At 39.6% G+C, this 24,971-nt stretch overlaps 1 protein-coding gene across 1 annotated transcript; it reads right to left on the bottom strand.

The window, feature by feature from the left end:
- Positions 1 to 10,179: 10,179 nt before the first annotated feature.
- Positions 10,180 to 23,863, bottom strand: LOC134674193 (luciferin 4-monooxygenase-like). The gene is made up of 10 exons (XM_063532251.1): positions 23,759 to 23,863; positions 22,124 to 22,331; positions 20,850 to 21,032; positions 17,514 to 17,835; positions 16,208 to 16,379; positions 15,055 to 15,194; positions 14,090 to 14,243; positions 12,559 to 12,777; positions 11,850 to 12,023; positions 10,180 to 10,293 (listed from the first exon to the last, which is right to left on the bottom strand). The coding sequence occupies exons 1-10, from the start codon at positions 23,861 to 23,863 to the stop codon at positions 10,180 to 10,182; spliced, it is 1,791 nt and encodes a 596-aa protein (XP_063388321.1).
- Between the last annotated feature and the right edge of the window lie 1,108 nt (positions 23,864 to 24,971).

Raw genomic sequence — 24,971 nt, forward strand, 5'->3', positions numbered from 1 at the left:
GACACAAAGTGACATAAAGTGTGGTCGCCGTGTGCACACATTGTTTCGGGTTTGCGACTACTTTATGCCAAAATCATTCGTTCATTTCGTTCCTGTCAAATGGAAACTGTCAGATGGAAAAATGCTTAAATAAAAATAAGTGACATTAATACGCCATCTCTAAAACGGATTACAAGACGTAATTATATATTGTTTGCATTTATATTACAATAGGACTTAAATTATTATGGGGAATTAAACTGCTCGAGTGATTTGATAAACTAAGTGTAATATAATCAACGCGCCACCACATTGTTTTAGTTTAGCCGGAAATGAAATTGTTTACTTCTCAGTGCCTGTGTTCATAACTATATTATTTGATGCATTTTTAGTACTTCGATGCGTATACTATACTTAAATAACAGAAATAACGCTTTACATACTACGAAACTTGTTAATTATGATGTATAAATATGGTTTAAGGCTGAGAAATATTGCAGTCACAAAGTAGTCGCAAATGTTTCGACTTTGTGTCGACTCTGTGTTGACACATGACACGCGCAGTCAAAAGTAATAACAAAGTTACTGGATTTGCAAAATGGCTCCTTGTGTTCATTCGTTTTCAGATATTCTCAAAGTGTAAGAGCCATGCCGTGGAATAAAAAAAAGTTAATCCTCATATTTTAATCGCGATTAATTTAGTCGACCTAACATAGATTGAAATTGCATTAATCTGAATATTAATCGAATAAATTATCGATTAAATCTCGATTGAAAGTTGACAGGGGGACATTTTTGTACGTAAATGGAATAGGATTTGCATGTAAATATTTCCCACCTTTTCGGGGCGGGGACAAATGGGAACACACAATTTTCAGATGTAATCCCATTTATAATCCCCGCAGGGAAGAGATGGAATAGTATTTGCATGTAAATATTTCCCATTTTTTCCCACCTTATCGGGGTGGGGACAAATGGGAACACACAATTTCAGATGTAATCCCATTTATCCCCGCAGGGAACAGATGGAATAGTATTTGCATGTAAATATTTCCCATTTTTCCCCCCCTTATCGGGGTGGGGACAAATGGGAACACGCAATTTTCAGATGTATTCCCATTTATCCCCGAAGGGAACAGATGGAATAGGATTTGCATGTAAATATTTCCCAATTTTCCCACGTTTTCGGGGTGGGGACAAATGGGAACACACAATTTTCAGATGTAATCCCATTTATCCCCGTAGGGAACAGATGGAATAGTATTTGCATGTAAATATTTCCCATTTTTTCCCACCTTATCGGGGTGGGGACAAATGGGAACACACAATTTTCGGATGTAATGCCATTTATCCTCGCAGGGAACAGATGGAATAGGATTTGCATGTAAATATTTCCCATTTTTTCCACCTTATCGGGGTGGGGACAAATGGAAACACACAATTTTCGGATGTATTCCCATTTATCTCCGTAGGGAACAGATGGAATAGGATTTGCATGTAAATATTTCCCATTTTTCCCCCCCTTATCGGGGTGAAGACAAATGGGAACACACAATTTGCGGATGTAATCCCATTTATCATTTATCCTCGCAGGGAACAGATGGAATAGGATTTGCATGTAAATATTTCCCATTTTTTCCACCTTATCATGGTGGGGACAAATGGGAACACACAATTTTCGGATGTATTCCCATTTATTCTCGCAGGGAACAGATGGAATAGGATTTGCATGTAAATATTTCCCATTTTTTCCACCTTATCAGGGTGGGGACAAATGGGAACACAATTTTCGGATGTATCCCCATTTATCTCCGTAGGGAACAGATGGAATAGGATTTGCATGTAAATATTTCCCATTTTGTCCACCTTATCGGGGTGGGGACAAATGGGAACACACAATTTTCAGATGTAATCCCATTTATCCCCGCAGGGAAGAGATGGAATAGTATTTGCATGTAAATATTTCCCATTTTTTCCCACCTTATCGGGGTGGGGACAAATGGGAACACACAATTTCAGATGTAATCCCATTTATCCCCGCAGGGAACAGATGGAATAGTATTTGCATGTAAATATTTCCCATTTTCCCCCCCTTATCGGGGTGGGGACAAATGGGAACACGCAATTTTCAGATGTATTCCCATTTATCCCCGAAGGGAACAGATGGAATAGGATTTGCATGTAAATATTTCCCAATTTTCCCACGTTTTCGGGGTGGGGACAAATGGGAACACACAATTTTCAGATGCAATCCCATTTATCCCCGCAGGGAACAGATGGAATAGTATTTGCATGTAAATATTTCCCATTTTCCCCCCCTTATCGGGGTGGGGACAAATGGGAACACGCAATTTTCAGATGTATTCCCATTTATCCCCGAAGGGAACAGATGGAATAGGATTTGCATGTAAATATTTCCCATTTTGTCCACCTTATCGGGGTGGGGACAAATGGGAACACACAATTTTCAGATGTAATCCCATTTATCCCCGCAGGGAAGAGATGGAATAGTATTTGCATGTAAATATTTCCCATTTTTTCCCACCTTATCGGGGTGGGGACAAATGGGAACACACAATTTCAGATGTAATCCCATTTATCCCCGCAGGGAACAGATGGAATAGTATTTGCATGTAAATATTTCCCATTTTTTCCCACCTTATCGGGGTGGGGACAAATGGGAACACACAATTTTCGGATGTAATGCCATTTATCCTCGCAGGGAACAGATGGAATAGGATTTGCATGTAAATATTTCCCATTTTTTCCACCTTATCGGGGTGGGGACAAATGGAAACACACAATTTTCGGATGTATTCCCATTTATCTCCGTAGGGAACAGATGGAATAGTATTTGCATGTAAATATTTCCCATTTTTTCCCACCTTATCGGGATGGGGACAAATGGGAACACACAATTTTCAGATGTATGTGTGGCGTGACAATGTGACGTAACGTGACAGGTGCGACATTTCGACAAGTCTCATTGTTGCTGACGTCACAGGCATCCATGGGCTACGGCTATCGCTTACCATCGGGCGGGCCGTATTCCTGTTTGTCACCATCATTGTATTATTTTTAAAAACTTTATTATATCGGCAAAAACATGTATTTCTTTTGCGATGTTTATGATGATAATGATGGAAATTGTTACAAGATTTCAAAGAACTTTCGGTAATTCTTGAGTTCTGTGTCGGAATTTCGTGACAATTGTCGTATTTCTTGTGACAAATGTCATTAGCTTCGCAAAATAAGTACTTATTAACTGGCGATATAGTGGAGTTTTTTTTTAAATTAACATGTTGGTGGCAAACAACCACACCGCCCGTCTGATGGTAAGCGTTTACCGTAGCCCATGGAGGCCTGTGACTTCAATTACAGTGATGTAGACAATAGGGAATATTAGGCAAAGCTCTGCGTAGGTGGCACTAGTAGTACACATACAGTAAACAAACATGCGTCACTACGTCACTCACATATCGCCTATCGTGAAACACGACAATCGAGGGTTCGGTTTCTGCCTCTCTATCACTCTCGCATATTCGAGCGATAAAGAGGCGGATAACTAAATTTCGATTTTCGCGTTTACCGGTAGGCACTTGTTAACAAACCGCCTTGATGCATCAATGTCATATTTTATTGTCTTTGAAAACTTGTCAAAAAACAGTTTAAGGCACAGTATGTATAAGTTAGTCTATGAATTTACTGAGTCGGTAGTGCTGCACTCTGGCGGCAGAACATTGCAGTAATATACCCTATTGTTGGACCTGTCACGTCCTAAAACCTATAAAACAATATTCATGACGACTTTTATGACAACATGTGTAGCCGCCATCTTGGATTATAAAATGGTCATCATTTTCGAATTCTGCACTCCCTAAAACCTATAAATCGACATCCGTGACGACGCAAGTTATCTTTATTTTCAGATCTAATCAATTGCTACAGAATACAAAGGACAAAAAAAGAAGCAAGGAGGTAATGAAACAAGCAAAAATACTGATGATTCCTCGACGCAATTGGATGATTCTTAAATTGTGTCCAGATTTTCTTGTCATAAAAGTTTTTATTTTTCACATATAACTCACACAAGCTCCGTGACATTTCGACCTTGTAATTTTTTTAATGTTTTTGTTTATATATGCGTATCTCACTAGAATAATATAATCAAGGTATGTTTATGTTTGATGGTTGAAATAGTAACTCTAAAAATTATATTTGTGTCTTATATTCCTGCCGAAGACTTTTATTTTTCCTTTTCCTTCTACACAAGTTAGGCCAAGTAATAAGAATTTAGGGCTCTCAATTTTATCTTGACTTCTACATCAGTAAAGCTACGAGGCCATGTTTGGTATCGTTTTCGTATAAATTCACAGTACCAAATTTAGTTATGGTATCACATTGACACCATTCCGAAGTAAAAACATATAAACTTATTAAAATACTTTCTTTTAAACTCCTCTTCACGCTTAAACTGCTGAACAGTTTTAATTTAAAGGTACACATATATTTTGAGTCCCGAGACAGGACATGATAAGATTGATAAGTTATGTCAAAAATCATCCTTTAAAGGTGTGAAATGTGGTGCAGGGCGGAATTCAGAATTGAATTCTTGAAGTTAATACTTACTGTTTAAGTTTAGGTTTGAAGTCATGTTTTTTATCATTTTCAACTAAATCAAAGATGTAGAATTGTAGACCATCCCAAATTTCATATAAATCGGTTCAGCGGTTATTGATTGTCCGTACAAATTTTCACGCCACTTTTCACACCTTCAAAAGATGATTTTGGTTATAAGATCTATCCTATGTCCTGTTCCGGGACGCAAATCGCATCTTAATAATCGTGATAGGTAAAGGACTATTTTGTGTATTTTTTTCAAAATTTATGACCTAGTAGTTTCGGAGATAAAGGGGGGGGGGGCAATGGTCATTTTTTGGGTATAAAATCAATTTGTTTACGTTATATGTCCGTCTTTGGGTCCCTAATTTACATAAATAGGCTGTGACAGACGGACAGACATACAGACGCACGAGTGATCCTATAAGGGTTCAATTTTTTCCTTTTGAGGTACGGAACCCTAAAAAAATTGTTTTTAAATTTTGTGGAACACGGCCTAGCACCTTCACTGATGTAGAGATCAAGATAAAATTGAGAGCCCTAAATAAAGTTTCAAGAGCGGATATCTCAAAAACTATTCAATATATGGAAAAAATTGACTAAATAAACTTGTAACAAATTAAATTAACTTTCATTTTCTATAAGTGGCCATGTCGCAACGATGCATAGTTTCCGAGATATAATCGAAAAACCGGAAAATGGGATCTTCAAAGCCCCCTCTCTCCCCCCCGCTCAAAGGCTACGGCCGAGGACTTTTGATATGTTCACCTCCTAACTTGTCCAAACCAAGTTAAGGAGCCAAAAATTGTGTTCCGAGCATTTCCTTCTACAACTTTATTGAGCATTCGTTGCCTGACCTAGTAGCGTATTGCATTTCTTTAAAAACTTTTTTGTAAAAGGTTGACGGGTGTTGGGTGTTTATATGGTTTTGGTCGATTTTTATCATTCGCATCGCCCATGATGACTTACTAGAATTACGAGCACACGAGACACTAATAGTAGTTTGACAAACCTTGGTTTTCAAGAGGTATTTTATATTGACATTTGCTGTCACAAATTCGCTGTCAGATTTAGTCGCAAACCGCACGCAAAGTGCACACAAATGTGTCGACACCTTGTTACGGAAAAGTGTAGACACGGCGACGACACTTTGTTTCGAAACAATTCTAGACACATTGTGTGGACTCTGTTACGACACATCTGACATTTAGTTACCACTTTGATGATTCTGCGACTGGAATGGTTATATGGGCTGTTAATATATTACCTATGCCAGCGGTTCTCAAACTTTTTTGGTGACGGAACCCTTTCGGCGAGCGAAATATTTGACGGAACCCCAAATTAAAAATTTTGGTTCATTATTGTGGACCAGATATACCTATAGAAGAGCTGGTTTTTTTCTTATTATTACAAGTATATTTTCGCGGAACCCCAACAGAGGCTTTGCGGAACCCTAGGGTTCCGCGGAACACACTTTGAGAATGGCTGACCTATGCAATCATTGCTTGTTTGCCTATTTTTTTTTCAAACAAGTTAAACAGCATAGCAGTAAAAATACCAAACCACTGCTAACTTACACAGAAAATTAAAGAAAAAGAATACAATATGTATACCGGGTGTGGCCTGTAATATGAGCAAAAAATTAAACTGTAGGCTGAACTCCTCATACTGACCAACATTTGTTCAGCGACTTTTAAAAATAACTTGTGGTTTGATTTTTAATACACTTTAAAGTTTATTCTAAGACGCAATGTATTGCGAATTTTGTTATGTTTAAGGCGTGACAAGCAACGTCAATCACAATGATATGGCGTGGCGATGGCGTCCATTGAAGATAATATTTATTTTGTATGAAAAATAGGGTCTCTAAATACTTCATAATTTTTAAAAGTTGTAGAACAAAAGTGTCACCGTTTAAGGAGTACAATCTATGTTTTAATTATTTGCTCATGTTACAGGCCACACCCGGTATATACAATTCATCACAAATAACAATACCTATTGAGATCTAAACATAAATAATTAGCACATTTTAAACTGTAGAAGGACGTGCATATCTTCTCACAAAACCTCAAACCTTAATTTATATGGTTAAGATAAACCTAAAGGCCATATTCGATAATAAGCTTAAGCTATTTATGCCGCGTAAGATTTTAAGCAGTAACTTATATTAAGCACTGTTATTGTCATCACAGTCATTAAAATGATTACTTTAAATTTGGATTTTTTTTAACTCCCAGTTTGATATTCTGTCCGTAGTGGAATAATTACTTATAGTTAAGGACACTGCCGGCCTAGCCAAGGTTACAATCGCTATCGCTTCGACAACGAAAAGCATTATGTCTCTCTATCACTCTTCCAAATTAGTGTGACAGTGACAGTTGCGTTTCGATCGCTACGGAGCGTAAGCGATTGGCATCTTGGCTACGCGGCCTGATTTAAACTTTCACGATTAACAACATTATTAAATTTCACAACGGATAAACAAGACCAAGTGCGGGTAGTTCGAAAAACTCGCGCGGATAGATGTTGATGTCAACTTGAGCCAATCTTCTCCGAGACCACGGGACAACGCCGTCCTCGAAAACGTCGGAGGTAAATCTTAAAACTTAAACACGCGATTAAGTCCCGTTGTGCAATTTAATAGTACTTACAAGGAATCCAGTAGGCCCAAGACTCCGGCGGTTATAATCAGCACGATCCGACACGAAAAATAAATAAAATTAGGATGGCGTCCGCTTTTTAAAATTTTGGCTGTTTATTAAGTACCAGCGATCAAAATCCGTTGCGTAGTTTTAAAGATCTAATCATACATAGGGACAGACAGACAGCGGGAAGCGACTTTGTTTTATACTATGTAGTGAACTAGTGATATGACAATTTTATAAAGATCACTCGATATCTGCTTCTCTTATCGACAGAGGCAGATAACGAAATTTTGATTATCGCGTTTTGCGGTAAGCCATTTGTAAACAAGTCACCTGGATGCAAAGAGTAAAGTAAGTATGCATCAATATCATGGTGAAAAGTTGACATAAAACTGTTTAGCCCGCTCCACACTCGTGTGCGAATCGCAGCGCGAAGCCAAGATTCGCGCACGAGTGTAGAGTGGGCTTTTAAGGCATAGTTATGATGTAAATTTGTACTCTGTGCAGGCAGAGAAGATCAGTTGAACTCTACATCTGAATGAATAAAAATGGTTATTATAGTTTGTCAAAGGACTGTCTCATTTCAAACATAGATAGAGAGAATCACGCTATCTTGGTCTTACACTAGTACTAACACCCAGAAGAAAAGGATGAGTATAGTTTTTTTGTTCTTATTTACTGACAAATTTGGTTTGACCAACTATAGATACGGTATTGTCATATATATTTCTATGAACTTCGTACGAAATAAAAAAGTATCTAAGTAATAAGTTACTTCTACACTCCATATAATAAGTGGTAATGTGAGAAAAAACTATATAGTATCTTAATATTCATTATAAACCTACATGCTCATTATTGAATCATTTTTACAAGCAGTAACATCAATAGATGTCTCATTTAATATAATCCGACTAAATTACATTTCAGCAACACTTCCATATTTCACAAAATAAATCAAGACATTATCCAACCTATATAATCTTGACGTATATTATATCAAAGACGGCTGTACCCAATATAAACCGACCAAGTAACGAATTAGCTATACCATCATATTTAACAAACAAATTTATGACGTTTTGCAACCTTCTTATTTTGGCAAATATATTCCGACACAGGGGTGGTATTCCATCTGTCCAATCTTGGTCCAATGTATATTTGCGTCTCACATTTTGCTTAATGAGAGAGTGAGACGCAATGCATATTGGACAAAGATCTTAAACAAGTAGAATATTGGACAAAGATCTTAAACAAGTAGAATACCACCCGAAGAGAAAAATAGGTTGTCCGGAGGCTCCGGGACGTGACCGGGCCGGGCCCGCACCGTGCCACGCCCGAGCCCCGGTGATCACGTGATGTTTTCCATAGAAAACGACGCTCCGGAAGCTCCGGCCCGGCCACGGCCCGGTCTAGCGTGAGTCATCCTTAATAGTCTCACATTAACCCTTTACCAGGCTGTCTTTGCCAGTCTTACTCATCGAAAATAGAACACATGTTTGAAGTGCCGTATGTGGGAAATATGTAGCCACTATGTACCTATCCCTTAGCCTGTGGTAAAGGGTTAAGCTCGTAAGGCTATTATAGACTCAGATATTTACTTTCATCACTGGGACCAAAAAAAATTATAAAAAATGTGAAAAGGATTCCAATCTCGTTCGAGATCTCGAAAATACTCTTACAGGTACAGGTAGCCGAGATTTCGACCGAGATTGCAAGACGCGAGATTTCCTGCTGACGAGATTTAATCTCGAAAATTTGCTCGAAAAACCCGCTTAATTTCGAGATCTCGCGAGTTCATTTTGAATCTTATTGCTATTGGTTAAAGCAACCGAACCATTTTTATGCAGATAGCAGGTGATTTTACTTGGTGATTTTACTTACAATAGACAAAGAGTTATCCATAAGGGGCCAGCTTGAAAGCTAACGACTAAAATTTCATACTGAGCTTTCGTAGTATAGTACCTACTTTACTTTCGTTACACTAGTGCACGAATCGAATTCACGCACATAGTTTGGAAGGGGCTATAGAAATTTGACATGAATAATGACATTGTCTCACTTTGGTCCAACTCTACCATTTCATGAGTTGTGATGGAAGAAATGAAAAAAAAGAGACAATTTTTTCAGCTTCATAATGGTATTTAATGGTTCTTCATTTTGTGTATTTGGCAAAAGTACATTAGCTGTCGAACTAGAAGCGTACCTAAATTTGTGTTAAGGACTCGTCGTCGCGATGCGGAGTTAGCGTAAAGACAGAGACAGCGCTATGCACATATTTTTTTATTACATTGGAAAACCAAGAGCTACAAACATGTCTAAGAGCTACAATAGATTTACAGAACCAATTGAGACGTTATCTATGAAAAGGGACCTTATTGTCGATGGCGCTTACGCCATTATTAACGATGCTCCGATATAAATACAATGCCGCGCGACGCTGTGCGGCGTAAGCGCCATCGACAATAAGGTCCCTTTTCATAGATAATGCCCCAATTACAGGTTCTCACTTACAAAAATTAAATATACAAATATAAATACAAATCAGTTACACACACAAGCATCAACAGCACTAATGTGTCCATTCTGCAGGAGCTCAAGATCCAGACTCGTCTTTCTGCTATTTGCCGTGGGAGAATGCTTGGCTTGGGCACTTGGCCCGGCGTGAACCTGATAGCCTGGAAAAGGTTCTGCTAGTTGGGCCTGTTGAAGGCCATGGAAAACAGGGAGGGATACCCACACGCTGGTTCAAAGCCATTCAAGAGGTTACACGCGAGGGTTCCTTAAGGAAGGCAATGAATCGGCCAGGATGGAGAGCACTACAGCACAGAGCGACTTATGGTGGTCACGACCCTCAGACATGAGGATTTGATTAGGATGAGGATCAACAGCATGCACAGACCGATATATTTGGCGGCGTCCCGCTCGCCCCCTACTCCCGTTCCAGCATCTCCCTGAGGCGCTTGCGCAGGATCTTCTGCATCGTGCTCCTCGGGAGCTCCGCCACAAACCTCACGCCGCCGCGCAGCTGCATGAACCAAGTTACCTGCAAACAACGATTGGCAGTAGCGGTAGGAAGGTTCTCTGGGGCATTATTTGGGGCTAGTTGCCTGAAATAAAGATTTCATTCACTTCATTCACTTCATTCACTTCATTCACTTCATTCACTTCATTCACTTCATTCACTTCATTCACTTCATTCACTTCATTCACTTCATTCACTTCATTCACTTCATTCACTTCATTCACTTCATTCACTTCATTCACTTCATTCACTTCATTCACTTCATTCACTTCATTCACTTCATTCACTTCATTCACTTCATTCACTTCATTCACTTCATTCACTTCATTCACTTCATTCACTTCATTCACTTCATTCACTTCATTCACTTCATTCACTTCATTCACTTCATTCACTTCATTCACTTCATTCACTTCATTCACTTCATTCATTTCATCCATTCCATTTTATTCACATGTGAGGCAAAGTAAACAAATTTTGAAATGCAAATTGCAATTGATGATACAGATATTTGTTCTTGAGTCATGGGTGTTTTCTATGTATTTAAGTATTTGTATTTTATATATATCGTTGTCTGAGTACCCACAACACAAGCCTTCTTGAGCTTACTGTAAGACTTAGTCAATCTGTGTAAGAATGTCCTATAATATTTATTTATTTATTTTAAATTGCAAAAAAAAAAAAATTGTAATGCAAATTTTGAGTTGTTTTCTTTTGTTTGCTGGTAGAATTGACTTTGATGATGATTTTGGATGATAAATATTTAATAACATTCATTTGGTTTGGTTTTGTTTGATATTTTACATTTAATATTTGCTTCGGGTTGGTGTGGTAAAAAAAAAGTTTTTCACTCAGGGGCAAATTTTTAGCCCTCGTGCTTTGAAACCCTCGCAACGCTCAAGATTCCATTTTTCGAATTCAATTTTGGAATCTTTCGCTTGCTCGGGTATCAATATTAGCACGAGCGGTTAAACAAGAACTTTGCCCCCTTGTTAAGACTGCATCGAGCAAAATCAGCGAAAAAGGCAGTCACCGTTTAGTCGCTAGCGTTCACATCTCTTGATAAAAAAAATTATAATAAATGTCATTATTATCCCAAAGAGTGTGTTTCCAACGAATCACCCTTGAAAATCTGAAATATTTTATAATATAATAAATACACTTATGCAAAGTTGTACCTAAAACGAGATAAATAACTATCATTTATCTTAATCAAAACCGGAACCAGAAACGGAAAATTATTTTCCGATGTCATTCGCAACCAATTATTCGCATAATTTCATTTAGCCGAATGATCAAGTGGCAACTCAACACAATAATGGGTCGGCTGGATTGATCAAACCTCAATGGTCCACAATGTAACTAAAACCGCGAACCGCGTAAATCGCGTTTGTATATGAGTTCGCGCGCCGTCTAAATGAGCCCTAATTCGTACGATTTCCCAACCTATCAGTTAACAACTGTAAGTTTTTGTTCCGTTCCGTGGCCCTCGAGAGAACCCACCATGATAATTTTTAGATTAAAATTTCGATAGCGCGATGTAGGACATTCGAAATTCAAAAATCTACCGGCTATACCTGCTGGGCCACGTAGTCTACAATCTCAGCGTCGGTGGCGGCGGCGCCGGGCCGCAGCACTACAAAGGCGGTGGGCAGCTCTTCCCCCTCCACCTCGGCAGGTTTCCCAACCACGGCCGCCTCCTGCACCGCCGGGTGCAGCCGCAGCACGGCCTCCACATCGCCAGGGGACACCTTAACCAATACAAGATATCCTCTAGCCGCCCATACGTCAAACCTTGCCAAGCAAAATGAAATTTTATTTTGTCAACACAAAGTTCAAATTAGAATGAAACAGGAGACCTTTTTATAGGTCCCTGGGCGGCTAGAGGATATAATAAGAGGCTCGAAGACAGCCGTAGACGAAACGACATAAATCTCATTATCAAGTAGCGACAGATGTTTTGGTTAAATTTAAAATATTGTGCGAAAAAAAGAAATATTGTTTCGGTACATCAGATAAAACAGAAATATGTTGTAAAAAAGCGAACTTATCCCTAAGAGGGATTTCTGCCAGTTTAGTTTGTAAATAAGAGCGCGCGAAGTATTATTATATATGCTAGGATTCCGTAGGAAAATGGTAATAACGGATGGTTTAATTATGAATGCAATGGAACCTCAATATGTAACTCGAACCTCGTTAAGCCCAAATCGTTAACACTAAATAAAATGACATACCTGTCATCTTGCAAGTATGTTTGCATAGTTCCAATTACCTATATCAGTTTACCTTGTGCCCCATGACATTAATGACATCTTTCAGCCTGCCCACCAAATATATGCGTTTGTGGTGATCGAAGTAGCCCAGGTCCCCCGTCAGGTAGAACCCCTGCTCGTCCAGGTAGGGCGCGGTAGTGCCCAGGTAGCCCTTCATAAGTCGCGGCCCGCGGACACAGATCTCTCCTCGCTGGTTCGGACCGAGCATTTCTCGCGTTTCTCTATCCACGACCTGAAATTAAGCTATTGTATTGTAAGTGTATAAATGTGTGTGTGTGTGTGTGTGTGTGTGTGTGTGTGTGTGTGTGTGTGATGCGTGTTACTTAAGTATATGTTTTTACTACATATCTATTTGCGAGTTCCTGTAATTGGCTCTATATATCTATTTATGATTCCATTGTCATTTAGTTAGCTGTTGGATCTCCTTATGTAAATAAATAAATAAATAAATAAATAAAACAGGCCCGAGGAGGAATTTACACCACTGACTAATAAATATAATGGCATTTTATTTAGTGTTAACGATTTGGGCTTAGGTTCCCGCTCTGTTCAAAATACCACCACTTGCCCGTACACTAGAAATAACTTTTGTTTGATAATTATTATTTTTTATCTTCGGTCTAATTAAAAAAAACCGGGCAAGTGCGAGTCGGACTCGCGCACCAAGGGTTCCGTACCATAATGCAAAAAAAAAACGGAAAAAAATTCAAAAAAAAACCGGGCAAGTCCGAGTCAGACTCGCGCACGAAGGGTTCCGTACCATAAAACAAAAAAAAAACGGAAAAAAATGCAAAAAGAAAACGGTCACCCATCCAAGGACTGACCACGCCCGACGTTGCTTAACTTTGGTCAAAAATCACGTTTGTTGTATGGGAGCCCCATTTAAATCTTTATTTTGAAATACATCATCTGTGAAAATTTCAACTGTCTATCACGGTTCGTGAGATACAGCCTGGTGACAGACAGACGGACGGACGGACAGCGAAGTCTTAGTAATAGGGTCCCGTTTTACCCTTTGGGTACGGAACCCTAAAAACATTACCGTTAGGGCATTTCTGAGAAGTAACCCTACGTGATATTTCAGGGTTTGTCCAATGGCTAAAGGTCAACCTGTACATATACAGAATGTCCCAGAAATCGACGTAAAGCCGTAAACGGATGATAGACCAAGTCATAACAGTTATCATAAAAATAAAAAAATAAATATCCAACTCATGTTTTTTAACAAATTATGGTCACTTTAAAAATCCACACCCTGTAATGGTTCTTTAATTCTTGTTACTACAAATTCCATAATTTATTCTAATTTTTTTATTATTGTGTAATCTTGAATAATTACAGGATGTGGATTTTTTACTGAATTTTTAAAGTGACCATAATTTTTAAAGAACATGAGTTGGATTTTTTTTTTGTATTTTTATGATAACTGTTATGACTTGGTCTATCATCCGTTTACGGCTTGACGTCGAATTCTGGGACACCCTGTATGTACGCTTGTTTGATGCAAATAAACATTTATTCATTCATTCATTCATATGGCATACCTTGATCGTAACCCCCGGAACAGCGTGGCCAACGCAGTAACCATCTGCCGTGTCCTCGTTTGCAACATCGACGTCAAACGCCTTGTTCTGTGTTGTAGCAATGGAGCCAGATTCTGTTGAGCCGTACAAACCTACTAGTTTAATATCAGGATATCTGGAAACACGAATATTATATTACAATCAAATTTTTAATATTATAGTTCGTTTTTTAGCATTACAAATAAGGTAAACAATCTTGATATATCTTTTACTTGAAAAACACATTTTAAAAATAAATTACGGCAAATATGTAACAATTATGAATCTAATACGATCATTTATATTCTTCTACTTTCATAACTAAGTAATAATTTTCGATTTTTAAAATGCGTTTTTTAATTAAAAGACATGTCAAGATCGCTTACCTTCTTGCAAGTTCTTTCTAATGCGAAAAAAACGAACTATAGACAGGAAAGGAAAGTATATTAGATAAGATAGGACATAATTTTTTCCGATTGTGACTGTTATTTAAATGAAGTCGTTTAAAAATAAATTCAGATACCTACGTAAATCCATAGAAACAGTTGTTAGTTACATTGAACTTATAAATAAAATAGTGTAGAATTACAATCTATCTTAACCTACATACTTAAACCTTTTTTACTAATGTGGAGTTTTGTCCACTGCTGTAGCAGAGGGGAGTCTCGCCTATCCAACAACGCTATCATGATACTGTTAGCGCTGCCCCGCCAGCGGCTAAGTAAAGAGGCGCACCGCTTTACCTATAGACCTACCGCTTAAGTGAGTCCGCGCGGTACGGGGGCGACGGGGTAGGGGGTAGAACGACTAAGGGAGGCGGGGAAGGTGCGGGCGCCGTACGCCTGCCGCCCGCACCTTCCCCGCCAACCCTTAGTCGTCCTTCCCCGTCGCCCCCGTACCGCGCAGGCGAGGACTCATTTAAGCGGTCGGTCTATAGTCATATTTACCTTTCTTGTAATAGTTGTGCACTCCGACGATTAAGAGGCGAGCCGGCGGTACAAACAAACTTGAGGGATCTCAAATCGTAGTTCTCTTTAGCATTTACCATCATTTCTACGATCGCAGGCACGGTGAGCATCGTATGCGCCTGAGATGCAACAGAATTTCGTGCGTGAATCATGTAGCGTAATTATTAATATATTATTTCATAATCGCAAGTAAATATTGTGAAGGGCGCAAGGCAAATACTGAATTTCCTTTTGGACCTTTTGGTCTGAAGGTCGCCACACGGCGCCCGGTAGATATGTTAAAGCGCGTATTACTGTGGAAGCAAAAACCGCATTTTGCCTTGAAACTGCGTCATTCTAATAATTAACAGTAGCTAATACCTATTGAAGACATTCGAGTTAGTTTTGTACCAGAGTTGGGAGATTTTATTTTACGGTACCTACCTACATTACACCTACTTAGGTACTTGGAATAGTTCGTTTTTTAGTGTTCCGTGCAAAACTTTGTTTACGGAACACTTATGGGATCACTTCGGTCTTGTTTTAGCATTAGAAAGAACTCCGCAGAAGCAAGCGTGCAGGACCCCTATTCGACAAGCGACGTTTGACGTATCGTGTTGATCTCCCGTTGATGTGGGAAAAATCATAAGTTCTCGAATACGTACAATGTCAAAATTTGACATTAACAAACCACAGTTAGGGTGACAAGCAAACCAAACCGAACCACCCTTAGTTTAGAGTTGAGTTTTGTTTGTACCAAATGATATTATCCACCGTTGATGGAATCAACACTCAGTATGCAATAAAATCAACTGTTGATTTGACGTGGAAGCGAAATCTGACAGTTGTACGTGTCGAATTTGGCCCCAGTTTTTATCAGGCTCGTTAATTGTTAATAATTACTGAATTATCTAATGTAGCATGCATGGTCAATACATATAATTTACTTCAAATTGTTACCGCTAAAAGTGCCAGATTTAGAACCACAAGCGAACTTCTGCGAAGTTCTTTCTAATGCTAAAAAAAACGGACTATAAGCCTTTACCTTAGTTTCTAAGGTAGTCTGTTCGGAAAAAGAAGAGTCCTGGAATGTATCGGGCCCCATACATTCCACGACTTTCCTCTTTCCGCACAGAGTCTAGCTGAAACTCACCTGATATTCTTTGACATACTTCAAATCCACGTCGCGGTCCGAGTACACAAGTGTTTGTCCGGAGCACATCACCGTGCACATCATTTTGAAGTCGTAATACGAGGTGCGGTCGGGCTCCGCAAAGAAACCTACTTGCAAGGGTTCAGAGTGCGAATCATTGTAGTCATAATGCCTGAAAGTATCATTTTAAAATACATGTCGCAATATGATATGCCAAAGCGGCTAGGGACCGGCGGGTATAGTCCGTAGATTAGAAGCTGGTTAAGTAAATCAGCACGTGCTACTCCCTGCATAAAAATGGTCTAGTCACTTCAACTGGTTATTGAAGTACAACTCCTATGGACATTTAAAAAATGACTCACGTTAGACCGGGCCGAGGCGTCCGAAATGTCATTTTTCATTTTCTATGACGGCTGATCGGTCATCACGTGGTGCTTTCTATAGGTACAAAACGAAGCGCCGGAAGCCCGGCCCGGCTCCAGCCCTTTGAGTCATCCTTTAAGGGAACCGCCGAAGGAAGGGAAGTCCGCCGGACGATATCAGCCTGTCAGCCGTTCGGAATTGTCAACTTTTTGCTCTAACTGACAGGCCGATATCGTCCGGCGGACTGTTAATCAGTGGGCTCTTTTAAGAATGAATGTGGAGGGAAATAAGAGGAAAGGAAAACCGAAGAGAAGGTGGATGGAGTGTGTGAGAGAGGATATGAACCGAATACACGTGAATGACGAAATAACGGGCGACAGAGAAGTATGGAAGAAAACATGCTGCGCCGGCCCAAAGTAAATATGGGATAAGGGCAAGCGAATGATGATGAATATGCCTAAATCAATACATATTACATACATATGACCAGAGTGCTGGCCGCTACCTCGGCCAGAGAATAAGCCTGGCCATCCAAAAAGGAAACGCTGCCAGCCTCCTGGGCACCATTACAAACGAAGGTGACCTGGGAAGCATTTTTTACCTATAAGTTAATTTAAGATCTGTTCAATTTTAGTTTTCATTTTAATGTTGTTTTTATTATCATTTTATTTGTTATTGGTAAATACATACCTATTATAAAACAAAGTCCCCTGCCGCGATTGTCTGTCTATACAGACATATCTTACACAACATACGTTCGCGATAAACTCAAAAACTACTGTACGCATTTTCATGCGGGTTTTACCTAATATTAATAGAGTGATTCTTGAGGAAGGTTTTGGTGTACTATTTGTAATGGTTTTGTATAAATACGTTGAACTACCCGTGCAAAGCCGGGGCGGGTCGCTTGAATAATAAAACATGCTTTCACGTTTTCACTTACCACTGTGTAATCGCATTGATTCTCGCAATAAGAGCAAGGTGTGTCAGGAGTACTCCCTTGGAGAGCCCAGTAGTTCCTGACGAGAATGATACCAGCGCTACGTCGGTCTGGCCTTCGACCGCCGCCGGTTCGAACTTGTCCACGTCCAGGCCTTGGCTCGACACCAGCGCCTCCACCGACTCCATACCCTCGATGTCGTCGAAACAAATGAGGGCTTTGATGAAATCCGAACTCTTCAGTATGTCGCCGTAGATCTCGAAGAACCGTTGAGTGCAGATTACATACTTCGGTTTCGATAGATTTAACTTATGCTTGAGGATTGCTGAAAGTTATGCTAATCTAGACACGCGGCAGCGTGTCAAGCCAAGTTCAAGCAAAGGAATTGGCTAGCCAGCGCCGAGTGTAATATTACACGAACCACTTGGTGCCACTTTTGACCCTTCTATAACTCAAAACATCTTTGACGTAAACACATAAAACTACGTGTGTTTAATTATATCCATAAGGATATCTAGAAGCCCAAATTTCATGAAGCTAGCTCAAACGGTTATAAAGGTATGAAGGTCAAAAAGTCGTAAATTTTAAGACTGACTTATGACTTATAGTACCTAAACCTAACCTACTTCCAGATGACCTAGAAGGATGAAATTTGGAATCCAGCTCGGTTATTGTGTGTAACCGTAGGAAAAAATCTAAAAATAAAATAAAGTTAAAAAATAGGGGGGATCCCCATACAAAAAAACCACTTTTTATTGGGACTGACATATAAGTACCTAAACCTAACCTACTTCCAGATGACCTAGAAGGATGAAATTTGGAATCCAGCTCGGTTATTGTATGTAACCGTAGGAAAAAATCTAAAAATAAAATAAAGTTTAAAAATAGGGGGGGTCCCCATACAAAAAAAACCATTTTTTATTGGGACTGACATATAAGTACCTAAACCTAACCTACTTCCAGATGACCTAGAAGGATGAAATTTGGAATCCAGCTCGGTTATTGTGTGTAAGCGTAGGAAAAAATCTAAAAATAAAAAAAAGTTAAAAAATAGGGGGAGTCCCCATACAAAAAAATATTTTTTTATTGTAGCGTTGGAACCGTTACAAGCAGATATTTGAAACTACCCCAATATATGTATTATTATATTTGCTATATTAAAATAAAGTTTAGTCAAAAAATAAGTGGTGTCCCCATACAAAAAACTTGTAATACGCTCTAAACAACCGGCCAACGGTGTGTCGTCGGCGGCGCGCGGTACCACATAATTATACAAAGAACAGAAGTAAAAACCATACAGCGGAAACACAAGAAAAAACATTAAATCTCAATACCTGCCTAGTTTTCTTTACAAAAAGTATTGATATCCCACCAAAAACATAAATGTAAAAAAGGAGAGCCAAGTTCAATACAAAAATTATGCTTGGCTGTGGGGCTCGCCGCAAAAAGAATGGAAATCTAAATGAGTGCCACTGCCAAGTTCTATGCAAAATCCAAATATGTATTTATAGGAACAAAATAACATTATAAACAAGTATTAAACTCTATTTCTTTGCTTTATTGGATAACTATAACAATTGCTGTTATTTAAAAAAATGTGAGATCTTAAAGTAGGTTAGATTTGGCTTGGCCAGGTTTTATCAGAATTACAATATATATAAAATGATTGATATAATGAAAACTGGCCAAGTCAAATCTAACCTACTTTAAGATCTCACATTTTTTTAAATAACAACAATTGTTATAGGTATCCAATAAAGCAAAGAAATAGAGTTTAATACTTGTTTATAATGTTATTTTGTTCCTATAAATACATATTTGGATTTTGCATAGAACTTGGCAGTGGCACTCATTTAGATTTCCATTCTTTTTGCGGCGAGCCCCACAGCCAAGCATAATTTTTGTATTGAACTTGGCTCTCCTTTTTTACATTTATGTTTTTGGTGGGATATAAGTTATCAGCAACACCAAAGATTACAATGGTAGCATTTAAATGGTTAAAGATCATTGTGACTATAAATTGACAATTGATGACCTCTCTCACTTTCTCGGTGCTCTTGTTATGAATAGTTGCTTATTCCAGATCAGTGCTTCTGTCTGTGGTAAGAGAACATTCGGAATAAAATGTTCCTTGCCCACGAACCAACAAATACTTACATTATTTGACGTTGTCAAGCTGTTATGTCGCTCGCGGCACAATAGGTACACGTGGGGTAATTTTTAGGGTTCCGTACCCAAAGGGTAAATTAATTATATTAAGGGTAAAAACGGGACCCTATTACTAAGACTCCTCTGTCCGTCTGACTGTCACCAGGCTGAATCTCATGAACCGTGATCGCTAATAGACATGTTGCTGCTGCAACAACTGCAGTTGAAATTTTCACAGATGTATTTCTGTTGCCGCTATAACAACAAATACTAAAAAGTACAGAATCCTCGGTGGGCGAGACTGACTCGCACTCGTCCCGTTTTTTGACGTGAAACGTTTCTTAGGTGAACGTCTTTAAAAACCCGTAGTAGAGGTGTCGGACCAAAAACCAAGTGTAACGAGTGTTATGGCGCGGTGGCTTATATCTCTGTAACTATAATACCTATATGTATAGTTTTAACTTCAATGTTTAGAAGAAAGTAGCCATTACTCGGAACTACATGTACTGTTGACATAGATGGCGCTGATTCTACGCTAGAAACGACGCAATAGGAGCTAAAATGACCCCTATTTGCAGTGTTTATTTAGTAGTAGTAGTAGTAGTAGTAGTAAACTCTTTATTGTACAAAAAGACATATTAAAAATAACATACAATTAGCAAGAAGTACAAAGGCGAACTTATTCCTTTGAGGGATCTCTTCCAGTTAACCTTTGAGTAGATGAGAGGAGAGAGTGAAAAGAGGGTGACAAATGCAGCAAAATGTACAACAAGGTACCAGAAAGATAAAGGATATAAATACATACAAAAGGTCATTGGGCATTTTGTTCGGACATATGACCCACAGCGTACACAAACGAAATAGGGCTAGGTATGTAGGTAAATGTATCTGCTACACAGTGGTATGATTCGCATTCTTGCAAGCCATGGGAGAATTGAGAAAAAAATTAAAATCATTTCTTATCATTAATAGCATTTTTGCAATGAATTAAGTCAGAACTATTGGAATTATTTCAAAAATACTTTGAATAGCTGCTGTTATATTGCGTTGCTGTTGTTATATTGTTTAATATCAAGAGGAACAAAAATAAAATCCAGTTCTAAAAAAAAACAATATTTTTATTCTGCTTGATCAAAATCAATTGTTAATTCGTCTAAAAAGGCAGCAGGCGCGAAATAAAGGGGGAATCACCTTTCACCACACGGCTGGGGGCTGGGATACTCTTCGAGCCCAGCTCCGAGGCGGAGTACCGCAGGGGTCTCCCCTCCTTCACACCGATTGAAGATATCAAGAAACCCCTGGAGAAGCTGGGCCACCCCAAACACGCCAAACGGAGAGACGCAAGAGGGGGCCGCCCGCGCTGCACATGAGCATCTACGGGATGCCGGAGCTTCTCCACATGAGGAGTGTCAAGGTGGAGGCATGGCGCGGAAAGAAGGGGCTCGCTCAATGTCACCGCTGCTAGGGTTTCCGGCACTCATCACATGGATGTCATAGATAGCTCGCCTGCGATCTCTGCGCCGAACCACACTGGGCCAGCCATGCACGCGACCTCTAGACCAGAAGGCCACTTGCAAAAACTGCAGAGGAGACCAACCCGGCAACAGCCGCAATTGACAACATTTCATTTGCCATTGTGCTATAAAACGTTTATCATGCTGCATGAGCATGAACCACACTTTTGCAGAATGCTGAAAGTAAAAACATTAATAACACTATCTCGTACTGTTGAATAACTTTTTTCTGCCGGGTGATACATAAAAAAAATTACATATTTAGAAAAGTGAGATTAAATTCTCTATTTTAAAACTAGTTTGGCCTCTGCACGCGAAAATTCATAAAGCGGGTCAAAAACGCCCAATGACCTTTATAGGATAAATATACCTACATATATTACACAAAAAGGAATGGGGAAAATACACTAAAAATTGGAAAGAATTAGAACGATATAAAGCAACTATACAATAGAAATATAGACAAATTAATCAGTCAAATCAGATAACCATAGCTTCTTTAACCTCTCCTTGAACGACGCAACCGATTGTGCCTGCCTGAGCGACATTATTTATTTAGTAATTACTTCTCAGTCCATTAACCAATTTCGGTGAAATTGGTGTCATTTGATAGATCTTATTGCAGTTCAATGAAACCCGTTATGTCTCCTCACGTTGGCTACGTGGAGCTCGGCCTTCGGCCTTCGCACTTAGACACTTATACTATTAATTCTGTGATTAAGCACAGTTGACATCCTGGACGCTTCGGGCCTTCGGCCGCATTACTTGTAGTATTGTTCTGTGTTAAAGCACTGACATCCTGGACGCTTCGGGTCTTCGGCCCTACGCGGCGGAGCTCGGCCTTCGGCTTTCGCATTAGATATCCACACCAACGTTTCACGTAAACCATTGCGGCTGTGTCCCTGACATAGCCTCTCTCAATTTTTTTAGTTATTCTAGTTCAATGCCTACCTTTTCCACACTCTGTTTCTATAAGAGTGAGTGCTGCGCCCGCCAGTAGCACGGCGAGCCCGGCGGGGAGGAAGGTGGCGGGGGGCTCGCCTACCACCGCCACCGTGTCTCCCCTCCCCGCCCCCCGCTGCGTCAGCGCCGCTGCCAGCCTGACTGCATACTGCGATACCTCCTCGAACGTCAGCTTGTACCCCGTTGTGGAACTATGCTGGAATAAGGCAGTACTGTCATCATCGTAGCTTTGTACATAAAAAAAACGAAACACCATGTCAGGCTTATGCCACGATGACCTATAGGCCTAGTCACGACATTGCGCGACTGGCTTCGGCTAAAGCGACAACCATTGGTTTGAGACACAGCGATCGGACCTTTCGTTCCCACCTATTGTTGTCACGTTAGCCGAAGCCAGTAGTCAGTGAAATTATTGGGCAGCTAAAACCTCAAAGTGAACGTACTCGGAAAAATGGAAGGTGAAAGACCCCAGGGCCCTCCACCAACTAGGTGGATGAGTCTGAACAAATTAGTTGATAGTGGTCGTCTGAGCCCGTGGGCTGATTAGATGCTAAATGCAGTAAATAGTGGTTGACTGTTTCTATAAGAGTTTAATTCTAAGGGCCAGTTGCACCAACCACATTTGACAGACTGATCAACGTCAGCCGGCGCGCCCCGGCGCTTTACTATGAAACTTTCCATACATAAAAATTTAGTGAACTCTTTAACGATACGAACAGTTTCGTGCAACCGACCCTAAGGCTTGTAATGTTTTGTAGAATTGTCTATAAACATTTTTCAATGTGGTGTTAAATAAAAATTTTCAATGTTCTATGACTGAGCCCGCGGGCTGAGTCAGTCCGACTCACCCTTGTTGATTTTTGTTGAAAATTATTGTTTGTACCAAATTATACAAGGTCTTTTTTGGACCGTTAGACATATTGTGCGAGGTGATTAGGTAGGCCATACTGAACAACTTTTTCTATGGGACCAACTCCGAAAAAATTTTTATTGTCCGTTTGCTCAGAATGGGAGAGGATCGGGCTGTCAAGAAGGCGTTCTTGGGACGACCGACTGGTAGCCGTCCAGTGGGTCGGCCCAGGTATCGCTGGGAAGACAGTGTGGCGGCGGATCTGCTTCAGCTTCGCGTCAGTAACTGGCAGGAAGTTGCGCAGGATCGGGACAGGTGGCACGCTCTCGTTTCGGAGGCCAAGATTCTCTTTGGATCGCTGAGCCAAAATAGTTAGTTAGTTAGTTAGTTTAGTTTGATAAATTTTTGTTTAGTGGATGTGGACGTTTTCTATGGGAAAGCCAAATTTTTTTAGGATTTCAGGGTTGGTCCCATAGAAAAAGTTGTTCAGTATTACCTACCTAATCACCTCGCACAATATGGCTAACGGTCCAAAAATGACCCAGTATTATCCGCAGTTGATGAATATGCGATTCAATCGAGTGTTGAATTGAAGTGGACGAGAAATCTGACAGTTGTACAAGTCGAATAGGGGCCCAGTTCGACGGACGATATCAGCCTGTCAGTTGTTCGGAGTTGTCACCTTTTTCGTATAACTGACAGGCTGATATCGTCCAGCGAACTGGTAATCTGTGGGCCCCTTTAGTTGATCTAATGTACCCGAACAAGCTTACCAAACACACGCGCTCGGGGTCTGTCTCCCTCAGTCGGCCCAGAATCCATTTGCCGAAATTCAAATGTGCGGGCACTAGCAAATCTCCCTCGCCGTGAACGAGCATAGTTAAGCTTAATTAAACGTGAATAGTATTTAATTTTTATCGCGTGACTTTATAACCCTTGTTTTTCTTATCACTTATCATTTTAGACTAAGAGCGTTTTCACATTGTCCGATCCGATATGTGGGATGTCGGATGATCGGTATCGTCTTGGGTCATCCCATTCGTTTTTCGTCAAGTTCTTAAATTAGTCCTATTCTGCTTGCGTCACTCATTCTAGATTGAAAGTCACCGACGATTGTGACGAATGTAGAATAGGTGACGAAAGCAGAATAGGACTAATTTAAGAACTTGACGAAAAACGAATGGGACGACCCAAGACGATACCGGATGCTCTGTGGAAAAAGCAGCCGCTCGAACTAGCCCTATGGCGTAAGCGTAAGGTAACTAATCTTTTTATTTTTGTACTGACGCTTTATCCTCCTAAGGCCCAGCCATACATATGCAAAACCAAAAATTTGACTATGAAATTTGAACCTATAGTACAGGTAATAGGGTTGATTTTTGTTTGATTTTATATTTACCGAAACAAAAGGAATGCAACCCTGTCCCAATTGAATACGGTTTAAATTTCATCAAACTGAAGAAGTCCTATAGGTAGTACCTTGGGCCTTAGGAGGTTATTCTAAACAACACCTAATTATGAATAATTGGATTTATATATATAAAAATACATGATTTAAATTTTACTTCTTTGTGGTCTTATCCGACACCCGATATCAGATCGGACAATGTGAAAGTGCTCTAAAACGTACACAATTATACCGAGTGTTGCCTGTAACACGAGCTCCTCAAACTATAAAACTTTTGTTCAACAACTTTGTAAAAAATATGAATCCTTTTTTTCATACAAAATAAATATTGCCTTCAATGTACGCTGACACGTGTAGTGTGTTTGACGTTGTTTGTCACGCTTTAATTATAACTAAATTTGCAATACATTGCGTCACTTTAAAGTGTAATAAAAATCTAAACATTAAGTTATTTTTAAAAGTTGCTGAACACATGTTGGTCAGTTTGAGGAGTACAGCCTACTGTTTAATTTATTGCTCCTGTTACAGGAAACACCCGGTATAACAGGTAAACAAATATTTATAAGATAAGAGATATC

The sequence above is a fragment of the Cydia fagiglandana genome, chromosome 19, assembly GCF_963556715.1.
Source record: "Cydia fagiglandana chromosome 19, ilCydFagi1.1, whole genome shotgun sequence".
NCBI classification, from domain to species: domain Eukaryota; kingdom Metazoa; phylum Arthropoda; class Insecta; order Lepidoptera; family Tortricidae; genus Cydia; species Cydia fagiglandana.

Excerpts from the sequence above, each read along its gene's own strand:
- LOC134674193 (XM_063532251.1), bottom strand. The coding sequence starts at position 23,863 with ATGCTCGTTCACGGCGAGGGAGATTTGCTAGTGCCCGCACATTTGAAT. Across the intron at positions 12,778-14,089 it reads TTCCGGGGGTTACGATCAAG|GTCGTGGATAGAGAAACGCG; the intron begins GTATGCCATATG and ends GCTTAATTTCAG. Across the intron at positions 10,294-11,849 it reads TAGACTACGTGGCCCAGCAG|GTAACTTGGTTCATGCAGCT; the intron begins GTATAGCCGGTA and ends CGTTGTTTGCAG.